We start from the raw sequence: 17065 nt of genomic DNA, 5'->3' as shown, positions 1-17065 counted from the left end.
ATGTGCACAGGCTGTACTATTAAAACATCATTAGAGGACCGGTTACTTCTGTGGTGAATACAACTAGCCAATCAGAGAGCTATTTTTACCTCCGTCAAGGAGGTTATGTGATCGGCAGGGTTTGTTGTTAGTTTTTTTGTTAGTTTGTCAGCAACGTAACTCAAAAATCATGTACGGATTTTCATGAAATTTTTTAGGAAATGTCAGAAATGGCATAAGGAAGAACTGATTAGATTTTGGAAGTGATCTGGATCACCCTCTGGATCCAGGATTTTTTTTAAGGATTCTTTACTATTGGGAGATAGGGCTAATGGTGGAGGTCTGCGCTCTCCGAGTGCTTTTCTAGTATCATGACGAAATTCAAAAGTTCACATGTGTTGCAGAAAAGTAGATTATAATAAAAGGAGCCTTATTTCTGTCTTTTATCATTCCTTTCTCTTGTGATTCCTCTCAGGCCTACATGAGGAGGTTCCCAAAGTGCCCCCTGATCCCGGTGTTTGTGGACAGTGAAATCATCAGCGAGAGCCAAAGTAAAGATGGATCTACACTGGTGACTGAGAGGCGCTGTGTCATCGACATCGAGGCACCACGGCTGCTAAAGCGGGTGATTAACTTTCTAACCGGGGTGCAATGGTTTACTCAACTCATGATACGCTACGACTCAGCTGAAACTAATATTACGATGCAATAGGATACAATACAATAATATACGAACAATAGGAGAAGTAACCCAGTTTGTTTTCAATCTTTAGATGAGAAGTCCCTTCATAAAGTTGTCATTCCTGATGCTTTTAGTTTCCATTTTTTGCTAGGTTATTTCATTTCTCTTACGTCTCTGCTTCTCTCTCCTCTACCTGCCAACCAGGAGACACTTCTCACAATAAATTCATGAGGAGGAGAGAGATAGTCATTGTCATCTAGTTTAGCCATAGCAGATGGAGATCTGAAATAGAAAATGCCAACATGTGGCAAATAAACAGCATCACCTACTGCATAATCATTCCCTGTTGTCTCCATGTCTGTACGCCTCTTTTCAGCTAAAGATGTAAGAGAGAAACAAACAAGAGAACTGTAAACCAGATAGAATCCTCTGCTGTTTAACTGTGATTACATTTTTATTTGTACCAGTTAAAATCAGCTCTTTTGTTTATCAATTTTCTATGAGGTACTTTAAATCCCCTTTCTTTAGATAAAGAAGTGAATGTAAAGATCATTTAAGGACATCTAATGACCTTTTTATAGAATGAGGAGCTTTAAATAACACTAATAATATCTATAGTATAATATAATAAAATAGAGTGAAGGCCTTTCAAAAACAGTAAAATAGCTGAACTAGACCCTTCTTGAAGTTATATTTTTATAAATATCTGCTTTCCTTCTTTGAACTTTAATTTCTTATGCTGTTGTTAAAAGCTGATGTTAAATTGAATTTCATCATTTATTATTCATCAGTCTTGCCATCAATGACAATAAAGTGTCTGTTAATCCAACTACTAAAGTGGGATTCTTTGTTAAGATTGAGTAGGAATGTTGCATAACACTTTTTTGGCTGTTTATTTTCATGCTTTAACTGTCAGATTTTCCTTTCCCGCTGTAGATCGCTGGCGTAGACTACCTCTACTTCATCCAAAAGAACACCCTGAATCACAGAGACAGGACGCTCCACATCGAGGTTCACAACGAGACATTTTCCAACAGAGTGATCGTCAGAGAGTCCTGCAACTACACGGTGAGCCTCAGAGTCCAACACTAAACCAAGAAAGCCTCTGTCAGGTTTATTTCTTTGTTGTTGTGTTTGTTTTATTGTTCCTGCATAACACTTTTACTACACCTTATAAAAAAGGAGGCAGGGTGGTAAAAAACATCGTCATTGCTGCGTATGCACGCCAGTAAAACTTGGCTTCTTGATTCAATCTTTGATTTACTTATCCTCATGATTCTTTTGTGATATGCCAACACCATTATCTCTTTAGTCAACATTTGGAGATTTTAAAAGCAAAAAAAAAAAAAAAAGAAAAGACAGAAATGTTCTCTCTGTACACAAGTAAACAACCTCCAGCTGTATGATTTTGCTTTTTCTGATTCAGAAGCCTCTTCCAAATGCTCTTCAGCATGTGGAATTTGTGTAAAACTCACTTTGTTCTTGTTGTAATTCTTCATATGAACCATGCAACGCTCCCTGGTTCTGATTATTATTACAGTTCTTATTTTGGTTCATGTTTCTCCTCCTCAGGTTCATCCAGAGAATGAGAACTGGACGTGCTTTGAACAAACAGCCAGTCTGGACATTAAGTCCTTTTTTGGCTTTGAGAGCACCGCAGAGAAGATAGCCATGAAGCAGTATGCCAGCAGCATTAAAAAGGTCTGAAACTTTTTTTAAACGCATAAATTTGTGGTCTGTTGAGTAGAAGTAACCCCAAATAGTCATTTAAAGAGCCTCATTGGACTGTCAGTCTCACAGTGACTATGAAACACCCCCAGCTCTGTGGGGGTGTTTAATAAATTTGCCTGTTTTCTCCAAATAAATCATGACTCAAAGCCTGTCTTGGTAAAAAAATATCAGCTTATTAGTATTTTTGATGCTATCCTGAAAATAAGTCATATTCTTTATCTGAGTCTTTTTTGTGTATACATAAATTAATCCCTCCTGTAAGTCAAGGTTCACTGTCCCACTTTGGTTCAATAGACAAACTGTTGTTTAGATATTTATGTTTTCTTTCAAGAGTAACAAAATTTTACTCTTTATCACTTAATCAGTCCTTTTCACTTCTACTGTCACCACCCACAAGGGGGCGATTGAGATACTTTAGCCACATGGTACACCTTTTCTGGCATAGACAGGGAAAGGAGCAGGCTGAAGCCCCGAAAGAGCCTTGAATCTTTTGGGTTGGTTAAAAATATGTTTCTTATGAATTTTATGATAGATAAATGCAAAAAGAAATAAGAGATAAACAACTGGCCCTTGCTGACCACAACATGAAAAATGAAATCTTAATGCCAAACATTTTTTAAATTTACCATTAACAATTATGCTCTCACTGCAGTAAACAAGTGCTTTTAACTATGTTCAGAAAATACAGTTTTATTGCATTTTTGTGGATGAATCAATCTCCGTAACTCCTATATGTTGATTTTTATGTTTTCAATTTAAAAATGTAGTTCCAGTCATTAACGTCACGCAAAATTTCCTACCCTACCCATGCCATTTGACATATATAAGATATCAGACATTTAAAGAAGGCAAAAATAAAAGTTATTGTTCTTCAATGAGGGGTTTCATGATTTTGGAATGATAATGACACTCTTAGCACACTGAGCTCTAGAAAAAACTGTATGTAAGCACTGAGGAATGTTTTAGCTTAAGCTGCATAATATTTGCTTAAACAATGCAGAGATTTGTTGGCATTTGAATTCTAAACTTTTGATTAAAATTGCATAAATATAGTGCATACAACTGTGCGATTTCTGAGAAAGCAGCCCCCTGGATGTCCTTGTTTGGACTTAGTCTGGATAACACGACTGCCTCCGCCCCTGATATCTGGTCATGGGTTTGATGCGAATATGCTGTGTCCTGATTGGTGGAAAACCTGTGCAGGAAACAGGTCTTTTGTTATGATTCTCAGGTAGAGAAAGTTGCCCCCTAAATGCACCTGAATTGGTAAATTGATGTGGAAGCAGCAACTTTTGTTATATTTACTTATATGGTACTGGTGATTTCTGTGAAAATTCTTGGTAAAACTCTTCCAAGCTCTTTTTTTGGGAGAGGTTTAATAGCTGTAGGAATTTTAAAAAGATACCCCATACCCCAACATGATTTCCCCCTGCACATTTTTCACCTTAACGAGAAATGCAAGAAAGTAGCAACAAGCTGTACTCTAACACAGGTCGCCTACCTACGTGGGGCACACCTTAAACCACTAGGCCATCTGCGCCCCCTTCTCTGAATTTTATAGCCACATAATTAAGCCATAAGGTTAGTTTTGAGCGGTGAGGTGAGGTTGGACTGCTTTGGGATAGTGGGGCCCTGATGGCGGGCTCTGAAATCTGTGTTGTGAGTCAGTCCAGTAGGTATTAAATATGTTGGTGCAGTATCATACAAGATCTCAGTACTTATCTCTGCTAAAAACATGTGAGTAGCTAAAATGTGACTAAAAGTTATACAAACTACCTAAAATGCATGTTTTGTACATGCTGATGTATGCAACATCATGCACTTTATCCCCCTCAAAGGAGGGTGGGAGTCCCCCAACTCTGAAACTGTAGTATACTGTCTACTGTGGACTGTAGGTAATATCTGGCCAGTCCTATCAGTAAGATCATGTTCTTTCTCTGTATGTATTCACCATCTAAACAGTCACTTTAACTCTTTCTCCTCCTGTGTTTCAGGGTAAAGAAATAATCGAATACTACCTCAAAGAGCTGGAGGAGGAAGGTGTGACTTACATCCCTCCTTGGACCCCCCCTGTTGTCTCTGGTACCGTCCCCACTCGGCTACAGCTGCAGACTCCCTCTGCAGCCAGACCCATCCCGGCGAGGGGAGCTAATAACGGGGCGGACAGCAAAGACCCGACCGGACAAACAGAGCTGCTGGCCGGCTCTCCTGACGGTCAGTGGTTTCACTCAGCAGGGTTCATCTACCTTTAGATCTGTATCAGTATTAATGAAAATCTGTGGATGAAATTCATGCAATAATTCTAGTTAATGTTGCCTTTGTAAAATTAAAAGCTAAATATATTATTCTGCACATTAATTAGCAGCAGCATAGGGCCCTGCTGCCATAACCTATGTGTGTTTATTTTCTACTGTTGAAAATCATCATGTACAGACTGTATGCTCTCTTCATCCTCTTTATGTGTTTGTGCCTGCAGACAAATTGGATGCTGATTACATCCGACGTTACCTTGGTGATCTAACGCTGATGCAGGAGAGCTGCCTGATTCGACTGCGCCAGTGGCTCCAAGAAAACCACAAGGGCAAGGTCAAACATGGCGCTGTTTACCATCATACAAATGCACATTTATCTCAGGAGCACCTCACGCTTGTTTTCATATATAAAATTATTTTTTTTCCTCTCACACTGCTGATAAAGCATTGATAGTCTACATTTAAAGAGCTTTAAAGATAAATTCTGCTTCCTGTCGTACAGATCCCAAAGGATCAGCATGTCCTTCGCTTCCTGAGGGCCAGAGACTTCAACATGGACAAGGCCAGAGAGCTCTTGTGTCAGTCGCTCACCTGGAGGAAGCAGCATCAGGTAGACTTCCTGTTAGACACCTGGGAGCGGCCACAGCTGCTGCAAGACTACTACACCGGAGGATGGCACCACCACGACAGAGGTACCGTAGGTTAATGCTGACTTTATTTCACTGCTTCCTGAACATTAAAACATAAAGATGCAGAGGGACAGAGCCATCTGAATTAAAGAAGTTCAGACGGGTTAAAACGGCCAGTTAATTATTGACTGTTCAGTCTGAGCACCATCTGTCAGAGCTCCAATGTTTAAACATGAGTCATTGCGTTTAACTGCTCAGCAGATCAACCTGAACACAGGATGTGCCATCTGATTGCTCACATGCTGAATTAATGCCTGATTAGACAGGAAATACCAGACCAGTCTATGTGAAAAGATGGAGGTGGGGGATCTCGTAGTAGAGGATGTGACTCACTCTCTTTACATCACAATCATTTAATGTTTTTGATTCAATGTTGCAGCCATCTTTGACTCCTTCTCTGTTTGTTTGTGTGGTTTAGACGGCCGTCCTCTTTATGTGTTACGTCTGGGACAAATGGACACTAAAGGTCTGGTTCGAGCCCTGGGTGAGGAGTCGCTGCTGAGACAGGTGATGAATGCATTCACGACGAAAAAGCACAATCTACCACATTTTTATTCATGTTTATTTAAATGTTTTTAACCTGGAAAGAGTTCTTTGAGATTCAGAACAAGAAGAGTGTCCTAGCCAAAACAGGCAGCGGCACTGTTGCTTCCACAGCCAATCACAGCTCTTTCTCTCAGCACAGCGGTGTGTTTAAATATGACATACTTCTCACTAATCCCTGCTTGCATTAATGCTGCTGCTGCTGCTTGCAAAGCTTCACCTCCTTCACCCCAGCCTCCTCCTTTATAGCATTAAGCTTGTTGCACCATCAGATTCAGATTCATGCTACTATAGATTAATTTCTTCACAATGAATTGTCATAAATATGTCCATAACATGGGAGTTTCTAGCTATGCCCTTAATGGAAAGTCAAAGCATGCTCCTGACTGACCCAGGGAGCATCTTTAGAGCAGAGCCTTTTCTGCCAAGTAAAACTGTAGATCCATTTAGCAATAAAATGTTTAAATGTATGACTAGAGTCCCTGAATGAACTCATATGTACATGCCAAAACCCCTGCTACCTCTCGACCTTGATGTGATACGAGTGAGACCAACTGTACTTCATGAGACCAGATGAAGGGTGTTTTTATAAACCACTGTGTGTAATGTTCTCAGTTGTACACTATGTGTGAAAAACTAATATAAATAACAGGATGATGAGAAAAAGCACACTACAGTCATTTTAATGTAATGTGTATCTTCATTTGCATTAATTTGTCATCTTCATGAATGTGACCCAGGTCCTGTCTCTTAATGAAGAAGGTCTGAGACGCTGTGAAGAAAACACCAGAGTCTTCGGTCGACCCATCAGGTACTTCATTCATCCATCCTCTCAGAGCCTGATTCACAGAAGGATTGCAACAGTTTTGGACCCATTTAGAAATATTCAAATGAGTCCAAAACTGTTTATTTCATACTGAACACTTACACAGAGGGTTAAATACTCTGTACCTGTGCTGCTGAGCAAACAGTGTCTCTGTGTGTCCCTGCTGTATTTGTGACATTTATGTCAGGAGTGTCAACATTAACACACTGTTATGATGATTTTAAGGCCTGATAATTAAGCACTTAATTTATTTAATGGTCAGCATAGGCCTCCTTCAGCTCCAGCCAATCAAGGACACTTACCTGCAATTTCCACATACAATGGCTGCCCCGAGAAATCGTACTGCAGAGCAAATCGCTCCCTCTTTAATGAATCAGAGCAGTTTCATTCCCCATGCTCCAATCCAGTAGCGGCGCATCCTTGAATCGCCACTCTGCCATGCTTCAATGGGGATACGCTGCAGGTCTATTTTCAGCGCTGGCCGCTGCCTAACCGCATAGATTCCTGTCAATTAGAAAGCTCCAAACAGGAAGTCGCAAGCATAGAATATCCAGTTCTTTCAAAATAAAACACAATACACTGACTCCTGATCATAAATCATCACTATATCAACGTTACATCTCATCCTGCAGCGAGAGCAAAAGGTCACCGAGAGGTCAGTGGGTCACAGAGCTACAACGGCGTCATTGACAAGGAAAAGTTAACTTTTCAGGACATTTAGACAAAGAATCTTACAAAAAAACACAGATCCTTTAACCTTTTATGACCTTCCATTGAAGGCAAAAACAAAGATAAAATGAAATTGTGCTCAATTTGCAAAAAGACTGCATGTTTATTAAAAGTGAACTAGTCACAGTAATGCAATCAAGTCTCTAAGTGTGCCAGATAGTTCTGAGCATACATATGTTTGCTGAAGCCCATGTTGAAACAAAAACAAGTGTGACTCGTGACCTGCAAGAAAACAACATGATAGGTTTCATGAAGTCAAAGTGTCATATGCCATCACGTACACGTAAAGTAGGAACTGCGGTGAAAGGCAGCAGTTTGAATCATATTATATTGTTTTTTTGATGTGTGCGCTTATTACTATATTTCTGCAAAAAAGAAGGAAGGATATCTCTGGGACCCATTAAAGGTGTGACGTGTTAGTGTTAGTCTTAACGGTTTTATATGCAAAAAGGATTATTGCTCTATCTCATTTGTTTGCAGTTCCACCCACGGTTGAAGATAGAAATGATTGGGAGCGCCGGCACTACCGTGGGTCTTAAAGGGCTATGCAAACATTAACCTTTTCACTTCCTGATGTACTCACCAGTGGCGAAAGCAATAATATCATAGACCTATACTGGAAAGGATGATAAATTAACCTCAAAAGGTGTCCTGTGTGAACTTGCAGTTCTCCTGTGATCTCAGGTCTCTGATCAGCACGCCACGCGCAGCGCGCTAGACACTCTACGCTTCCAGTGGGCGAGGTCATTCGCCTTCTGTTGGGGTTGACAGTTTAGTTTAGTTTAGTTTAGTTTAGTTTAGTTTAGTTCGCATATTTATAAAAGCACAGTCAGACAAAGAAAAGTGAATATAGTAAATCACATGTGCAGATGAGGTAGAAACCCACTATGGGCTTATCTCAGAGGTAAGCCCTTAGTGGGTTTAGAGGTAAACCGTGGCACTGCAGAGCACGACGCAGACATTCTATGTGGAAATTGAGGGTTATGTTGACTCCACTAAGCAAATTAGGGTCAACAGTTTACCCAATGTGCGTTTTTTGGACTGTGGACGGTAAATGGCAGCACCCAGAGTGAATCTAAGCATGCACAGAGAAAATATGTGTTTTTTACGCAAAAAGACCCTGTCCAAGCAGAATTTGAACCAGGAACCTTCTTGTTTTAACAGCTAACCTCTGCTTAGAGTGTTAACATGAATCGTCATCTCTACTGGACTCATTGTCACAGATCCTTAAAGAAACATCAGATCTGTTGTTTTGTCAGACTGTCTGAGTGATCACTGTGCTGTACTCTGCGTCTATACTAAAATGAAATTTGAAAATTTCTCCCTTAATTTATTGAACTACAACATAAACATACATAAACCACCTTATTCAGGATTTAGTTGCTATTAAAAGCTAGATTTCAGTGGCCTTTTTATGTAAATGATGCTTTGGACTTCTTTTGTACTTAAGTTAATATTGATAAATAAAAAGTTGACTTCTACCCAGGATCAATTCTGACCTTATCAGCCTTTTAAATAAAGGTATAATGCCTCTACATGTGTGGAGATTCTGGCCTTACAGTAAACTTGAGGAGACATCCATCCTAGCTCATCTGAGTGTGGACAGAACCGGGGCTGAGTAAAGCAGCTGGTCGTACGCAGGAGTTAAAGTTAAATCCTGTGTGCCACCTGGACTTCAGCTCTGTTTGAGTTACACATGGGTGTAACTTTTACACCCAGGGTGGAACAGACGTAGGTTTAAAAGCTGGACTTACCCAGAGTATTGTGAACAGAGGGCACACGGTCATACGGGCTGAGATAGCATCTCTCCATATTCACACACACAACGAGGAAAAAACTGCATGCAGCACCACAACCTCATGGCTGTGTTTAACATCATTAGTGCTGTATGTTTTGTGAATTAGACCTTGAGACAGAGCACATATCCAGAAGCTGCAGTCCATTCCTGGTGAATCAGGCCCCCTGTGTTTAAAATAATCTGGTGTTCCCATGTTTGCGTGTTCAGCCGTGTAATGTCTTCATGTTTCTGTTAGCTGCTGGACCTGCCTGGTGGATCTGGAGGGCCTGAACATGCGTCACTTGTGGAGACCGGGCGTTAAAGCTCTGCTGAGAATCATTGAGGTGGTGGAGGCGAACTACCCCGAGACTCTGGGCCGCCTGCTCATCCTGAGGGCGCCCCGAGTGTTTCCTGTGCTGTGGACTCTGGTGAGGATAAATGTTTGAGTGTTAATGTGTGGATGTGGCTTTAATGAATCATCAGATGTGAATAAATTAAAATGAAATTAGGTTTATGGCACAGACGTTACACCTTGTGAATTTTCCTCCCTGATAGGAAATGTTAATCACGGAGTGTAACAAAGCAACATTTTGAATTAGAGATACTAATAAACCAAGCAGAATGGAGAGAAGGTAATTATAGCCATGAATTATACATGAGGGGGATTTGATTACTGCAACAGTAATACACAACAGTAGAGTTTGTAGACTAATGGCATCCTGCTAAGGAATTAAGATAAGTTGTTGTACAAGTGGAAAAATATGTGAGAATAAATCAAAAACTAATAAAAGTCAGAAACTCTGCACACAGCTGAGGTATTGTATGAGCTAAATTAAATGTTTCTGTGTTTACACAGTGATGTTAAACCATATAAAATTAACTATTAGTCAACAAAACGACATAAAACAAAGTAGCATTTCCTAAGTTATTCTGAGGATAAAAACATACAGGTGGTTCTGTAATTGAGCCCATTACTGATTCAGACATTCATTGACTCACTCATAAAGGTCATTAAGAGTTCACCTGCTGTTTCTTTTGTTATTTAATGATGCTTGTTCTCTTTCCTCTAGGTCAGCCCTCTAATAGACGAAAACACGCGCAAAAAGTTTCTGGTTTACGCTGGAAACGACTACCAAGGTCCTGGAGGTCTGGTGGACTACATCGACAGAGAAATCCTCCCAGAGTTCTTAGGGGGAGACTGCATGGTGAGATTCAAACCAGTGTTAATTTGGTAGCCCATTTTAGATTTAGTCTTAAGACAAAAATAGCTTTGGCTTTAGTCCTGTTCACCGTTCATAGTTTTACCTCGAATTTCCACATAGAGTGAACGCCAGGCAAACCGCCGGCGAATCGTACTACAGAGCACATCGCTCCAGACCGGCAGCGGTGTGTGCCTGGACCGACACTTTGCTCCGCTTTGTTCGAGATATGCTGCGGGTCTATTTTCAGTGCCGGCTACTGCTAAACCATGTCAGTACCCGTCAATCAAAAAGCCCTAGACAGGAAGTCACAAGCATAGAATATTGGGTTCTTTCAAAATAAAACACAATACACGGACTCCTGATCGTAAATCATCACAAACAACATTACGTCTCATCCTGCAGCGAGAGCAAAGGGTCACCAAGAGGTCAGTGGGTCACACAGCTACAGTGGCGCCATTAATGAGGAAAAGTTAACTTTTGAGGACATTTCGACAAGAATTTTACATAAAACCACAGATCCTTTAAGCAAAGATTAACCTTTTAACTTCCTAATGTACTCACTCAATGGTAGAAGCAATAATATCATGGACTTACACTGGAAAGGATGATAAATTAACCCCAAAAGGTAAAATAGGTCGTGTTGACATACTATTCTTGCGTGAACTTGCAGTTCTTCCATGATCTCTTCCTGCTGATCAGGGCTGTGGGCGAGGTCGCTCGCCATCGCTCGGACCAAATCCGTGGTACCTCGGTGCGTGGCGTAGTCATCCTATGTGAAAATTGCGGGTTAATCGACAAAAAGGTCCTTACATCTTAGTCTTTACTTTTAGTCACATTGTATTTTCTCTCTAAAAAATAGCCAAATTGTAACAAAATAATTAAACACTCATTTTATACATCAAAAGCCTCCATGTAATAATCTGAACTAAAGTGATGAGAAAACTGACACACTGGATAACAGACTTTAGTGATGAGACTCATTGATTTGTATTCATAATGATACTCTTACTAATGTGCCTTAATTATCAAACTCTTCATTGATAATATTAGTAATAGTAATAGGAATATTGGTGCATTTGATATTGCTGGATCATTATGTTTTTTTGTGAGTCATTTATTGTGCTTTTAATGTTTTGTCAAAGCCTGTAAGGCACTTTGTTCAGCTAAGGTTGTTTTTCAAACGTGCTATATAAATAAACTTTGACTTGATTTGGCTTGAGAACGGCTTTATAAATGAAGACATACCAATGTCCAAGACGACATGTACTCAGAGAAGTCCAGTTGACTTTTTATTAATAAAAACATAAAACTTTCTCCTCTAAAGCACTAAATTTATTCGGATTTCTTGCTAAAAACTAAAATTCCAATTGCTCCATGTGACTTTGAACACATCACACACAGTTCATTTTATTCTCCTTGAATTGCCATTTTCTCTAAAGTTAAAATTGTCATGATTACTCGAGCAGCTGATAGCTCCACAGGGTCTTCACACCTCTCGTTCAAACACCTCAGTGTTACAGTGTGATCACACTGCAGTCATGGCTGCTTCTAGTTCCCCTAGATTCATCTATAGGGAGTGAAATATTTCTTTTAAAGCCTGTTTTTTGAAGTGTTGATTGTTTTAAGATTGAGATGATGTTTTTCCTTCCCTCCTCTCTAGTGTGATATTCCTGAGGGCGGTTTGGTCCCCAAATCTCTGTACAGGACAGCAGAGGAGCTGGAGAGTGAGGAAAACCGCCTGCTGACTGACTCCGTCTACAAGAGTGCCAGTATTTTCAAAGGAGCCCCGTATGAGGTACAGTATCTGCCTGCAGACCTGCACACAGACAAAGCATTGGGCTGCATCCGCTCTAGTCTAGTTTGCATGCAATTTCTGATTTAAGACGATGTCTACGTACCATGAACGTTCAAAGTGTTGCACCAGCTGAGACAGTTCAAACACAGGCACACTAAGGACACTTGAGAAGTACAAAGTTACAGTGAGCTGACATTGCTTAGCTCCAATTTGAGTTGTTTTTCACTCATTTTCCTCCACCTTTTTGCCAATTTTAGTTATTTTTCACTCTTTTTCCCACCTTTTTGCTGCTTTTTTAGTCCAATTTTTTTGCCAATTTTAGTCACTTTTTGCTCATTTTTTGTCATGATTTTGCCGCTTTTTTACCATTATTGCCACCTGTTCGTCATTTTTTTGTCACATCTCACCTAATTCTGCCACTTTTTCTCCACATTTTTTGTCACTTTTCACCCAGTTTTTGTCATTGTCTGTCTATTTTACCTCTGCTCACCCATTGTTGGCGACTTTTTTTGCAGCTTTTTCACCTGTTTTGCTGGCTTTTACTTCTTTCTATTGTCACTTTCACCCATTTTTCACCACTTAGATTGTGGCTCTTGCAAAGATATTTTTTCAACTATTTGGCTTATTGGTTGAGTAACACTGATTTAGAGTCTCATGTTGCATGCTGTTAGGCCACAGTGTAATTTAAGGCAAAATTTAAATATAGCTGGTGCAACAGGCCACAGATGAATTAAGAGTGAAGCTACCTTAACTGCTGGTACTGAGAGTCCAAGGGAGTATATACCATGGATTAGGGTGCCATCAGCTGGAAGAAAACTAAACCTTAGGCCTCGTCCTCTGACTTCCTCCTGCAGATGTTAATCGAGATCACAGAAGCCTCCTCCGTCATCACCTGGGACTTCGACGTGTCCAAAGGAGACGTCATTTTCAACATCTACCACTCCAAGAGGGCACCCCAGACTCCAAAAAAAGACACGCTTGGAACCCACGGCATCCCTTCCTTAGGGCCTGTCAACGCTCAGCTGATAGACCGGAGCTGGGTCCTGGGCCAGGACTACAGCATGGTGGAGAAAGCCCTCATCTGCAGGGAGGGAGAGAGCGTACAGGTGACGCTACCAAGCTTATTTGTCTTAGTTTTCAGATCACCTCTCCATCGCTGCAGCTTTAAATCAACCCTGCGTCTTTCCTCTGATCTAACAGGGCTCACATGTGACGCGATGGCCCGGCTTCTTCATCCTCCAGTGGCGTTTCCACAGCGCCCCGGCCTGCTCCGCCTCCAGCCTTCCTCGTGTGGATGATGTTCTGGCCTCGCTGCAGGTTTCCTCACACAAGTGTAAGATCATGTACTACACCGAGGTGCTGGCCTCCAGCGACTTCAGGTCAGTCTTCCTATCACAAACTTTTTATCCTCATATTATGTCTTTTTATTTTCTTCATGCCATCTTTTGTGCAGCTTTGTGTGTGTTAATCAAAAATGCATGTGCTAATATTCTCTGAAACCAACTTTCATGTTGTGCTTTACACGTCTCTTTCTTCCTGTTCTTTTGCACGTTTGTTTTCTTTTTTATTTATTTAAATTTGACAGTTCTGTCCTGATTGTCTCTAGGGGATCCATGACCAGTCTGGAGTCCAGCCATAGCGGTTTCTCACAGCTAAGTGCTGTAACAACTTCTTCTAGCCAATCAAACGCCAGCTCTGTCATTTCTAGGTAGTGTCTGTCTGCAGACAAACTGACTGATGTCTTGCTGCCACTGTGCCTTTAAAATAAAGCTATTTTTACTCACACTCACGGTAAATTAAACGGGTTGAAAGTTTTCATAGATTTGTACGTCACTGTTGTTGTGTGGAACAGAAAAATGTCGTTGACCTCTCATTCCAGAGAATAATGTCTGTAAAATATCAGTTTCCTGTGCATATCTAACATCTGGATTTATATGTTTATTTTATCATTGTACAGTAACTAATGCAAATGATGTTTGTCTTTAAGTTAATGTTGTTTATCTAATCATGGCTGCCTGATGAGCATCTGCAGGATCAATAAAGGACAGAGAGGAACAGGGCACAGTCTCTGTAGTGTCTCTTGTTGAAATCACTTTTATTGTCCACAAGATGGCGCCGTCCTCCATGGCTGAAACCTCTCTTGGCTCTGTCTCACATTCTGATGATTAATGTTCATGACTCACTTTGTCTCACCTCAGAGAAATCAGAATGATTGTACTAATAAAGACTGTAGCACAAACATGAATGTTGGTGTGTTTTTGTGCTTTCTAGACCATGCTGCTTTTATTTACTGGATTAATCAGCCTACACTGAAACACAAAATTCATAACAGGAGACTGTCTCTGTGGTAGAATCAATGGTCACCAGGAAGGTCATGGGGTTTGATCTCCTAAACCTCCTGCTCCTAAAACTACTGTCCTATCAGTGCTTCCAAACCTTTATTCTTGAGACCCCCCCTACTCTTCTAAGAACAGCTAAGCCTTCTCAGAACCCCCTTTAAACTGGGGGTTCTCATCCTTTTCAGACCAGGACCCCCAAAATAAAGGTGCCAGAGACCGGGGACCCCCACTGTACCTGACGGTGGTTGAACACAGCCATGCATATTCAGAGAATAGTCATGTACAGACGGGGGGGGGGATTTCTGGGGCCCAGCCAAACTGGGGGCCAGCAAAATCATGGTTCGTTGTGAAGTTAAGCTGTGGTATTTTATATTTATCCTGAATAATAGCCCTATTAAAAATGTAAATCCTTTTGTCGAAAACAGAATTCAAATACAATAAAAATAGCTAAAATTGGTTAATAATGGCAAGACATGGTGGAAAAGGTGGTGCAATTGGATTTTGAAAGTAGCAGAAATGGTTAGAAATGCCAAAAATTAGATAAATGTGGCAAAATTTAAAAAAAAAAAGGCAAAAATGCTCTATTTAGTGGTAAAAGGGGATTCAAAAGTGGCTGAAATTGAGTTAAAGTGGCAAAAATGAGTGGAAATTTTGTGAAATGGGATGAAAATTGATATAAACTGGTAAAAAAGGGTTAACTGAGACACAAAAGGCAGAAACTGGCATAAATGGGCATATCAAATTGGGAGATGTGGCTTGAAAAGTGATAAAAGGGGTTAATCGTGGCAATAATGTGTCAACAGAGCCAGCAATAGGCAGAGAGTTGCAAGATTTGGTTTAAAAGTGGCAAAAACAGGCAGAAATAAGTGGTGGAAAGGGTTTAAAATTGACCCAAAAAAATGAGTTATAAGTTGCAAAAATGTGTTAAAATTGATAAAATCGGTGGAGAAAAGTGATTAAAACGGGTTAAGTTTGGCAAAATTGATGTAAGTGGCAACAGTATCATTTAAAAAATGTGTAGTTTTTTAAGGCACCTGGAGACCCCCTCTCAGTGTCTCGGGACCCCGTCATTGAGAATCACCAGAATATGCAACTGGTGTGTGAAACCTGCTTAGAAAAAAATCCAAATTCTTAGACATATTTAAACTAAAAAAAGTGACGCAATAGTTACTTTCCCTGGTAACTAGTTACTTTTATAGTGGAGTAATTCAGTTTCTAACTCAGTTACATTTTGGGAGCAGTAACTAGTAACTATAACTAATTACTTTTTTAAAGTAACGTGCCCAACACTGGGTTTTAGAGTCTAAAATTAAGGAGAAGATTATGTTTACAATCTAAGCTTGGGTTCCATTTATTTCCTCCTGACAATCCTGACTCTCTATCTTTAAAAAAAAAATCTAATCTCTGGTGCACAACAGCAAATTATATCAAAAGGAGTCTGAAACTTTCTTTTGAATTATTCTGTCTTTACATACATGCAGGTCTAATGATGCCTTGTTTTACACTGACTCTTAATTTTGGACCTATGCAGGTAAATTCATACATGCATGAATCATGTGATCTCTAAAAGCTTTTCAAGCACAACAATCAGAGTGTGAAATCACCAACCCCTGCTTAGAGTCAGCCAGTAAGGTGGTGAATGTGAACCTTGCTACAGCAGAAATACTGGACCAGCTGCCTTTTGTGTCATGCATATCTATCTGAACTGATTTTAAGGTCTGCATTTACTACCAGCTGCCCACTTTATTTTCTGTTGCACAGAGAGAGAGAGAGAAAGTTTGTGCATGCAGAGCAGCAGCACAGTTTCTGCAGAGGCCTGAAGTCTGATGTGGAGTTGGCTGAGCGGGCCTTTGTTCACTGGTATGTGGAGGAGGATGTGGAGGAGGAAGACTTGTGTGAGGCAGAGTGGACATGGCAGCTCTGAGGAAGTATTATAAAGAGTTTATCAGAGGCTTCAACTTTTAATGAACAATTAAAAGAGAAAAAACACTTTATGCGTTTATCTTTATTAACTAAAATCTGTGTAACTGTTGGAGAGAACCAGGAAAATCATTGTTTCAGATTTAAAAAAAAGATACTTTATTTATTTTACATTCAGGGGTTAAGATAGCTTCTAATAAACACAAGGAAGGAAAATAAAAGGCATAAACAGGTAAATGTTGACTATATATTATATACCCTAGATCAGTTACTCAACCAAAGAGCCAAATTGTTGAAAATGACTTTGCAAGAGCCACAATTTAAGTGGGGACAAGTGGGTGAAAGTGGCAATAGAAATAAGTTAAAGCTGGCAAAACAGGCACAAAAGCTGCAAAAAAGTGACAAAGTATAGGTGAGCAAGAGTAAAATAGGCAGAAAGTTTCAGAGACTGGGTGAAAAGTGATGAAAATGTGGAGAAAAAGTGGCAAAAATGGGTGAGACATGACAAAAACAGAGGGAAATGAGTGAAAAATAACTAAAATTGGCAAAAAGCAGCAAAAGGTGGGGAAAATGAATGAAAAGTGACTAAAATTGGCAAAAA

General features: G+C 40.1%; 1 protein-coding gene across 1 annotated transcript in view; it reads left to right on the top strand.

Moving 5' to 3' along the window:
• The window catches only part of LOC121503556 (SEC14-like protein 1), a 31978-nt gene extending 17540 nt beyond the window's left edge, over nt 1-14438 (top strand). Inside the window, exons 3-16 of the mRNA XM_041778021.1 lie at nt 455-604; nt 1598-1729; nt 2234-2362; nt 4387-4606; nt 4869-4978; nt 5147-5336; nt 5752-5840; nt 6617-6687; nt 9465-9636; nt 10279-10413; nt 12071-12205; nt 13060-13311; nt 13406-13584; nt 13812-14438. Of these exons, the coding sequence (XP_041633955.1) occupies nt 455-604; nt 1598-1729; nt 2234-2362; nt 4387-4606; nt 4869-4978; nt 5147-5336; nt 5752-5840; nt 6617-6687; nt 9465-9636; nt 10279-10413; nt 12071-12205; nt 13060-13311; nt 13406-13584; nt 13812-13917 (2070 nt within the window). The 3' untranslated portion in view covers nt 13918-14438. The remainder of the gene's footprint in view (nt 1-454; nt 605-1597; nt 1730-2233; nt 2363-4386; nt 4607-4868; nt 4979-5146; nt 5337-5751; nt 5841-6616; nt 6688-9464; nt 9637-10278; nt 10414-12070; nt 12206-13059; nt 13312-13405; nt 13585-13811) is intronic.
• Nucleotides 14439-17065: the final 2627 nt, after the last annotated feature.

Source organism: Cheilinus undulatus, linkage group 21, assembly GCF_018320785.1.
Source record: "Cheilinus undulatus linkage group 21, ASM1832078v1, whole genome shotgun sequence".
Lineage (NCBI taxonomy): Eukaryota > Metazoa > Chordata > Actinopteri > Labriformes > Labridae > Cheilinus > Cheilinus undulatus.
Note: the sequence above shows the minus strand (reverse complement) of the source record. Positions and strands in the feature narration are given on the sequence as shown.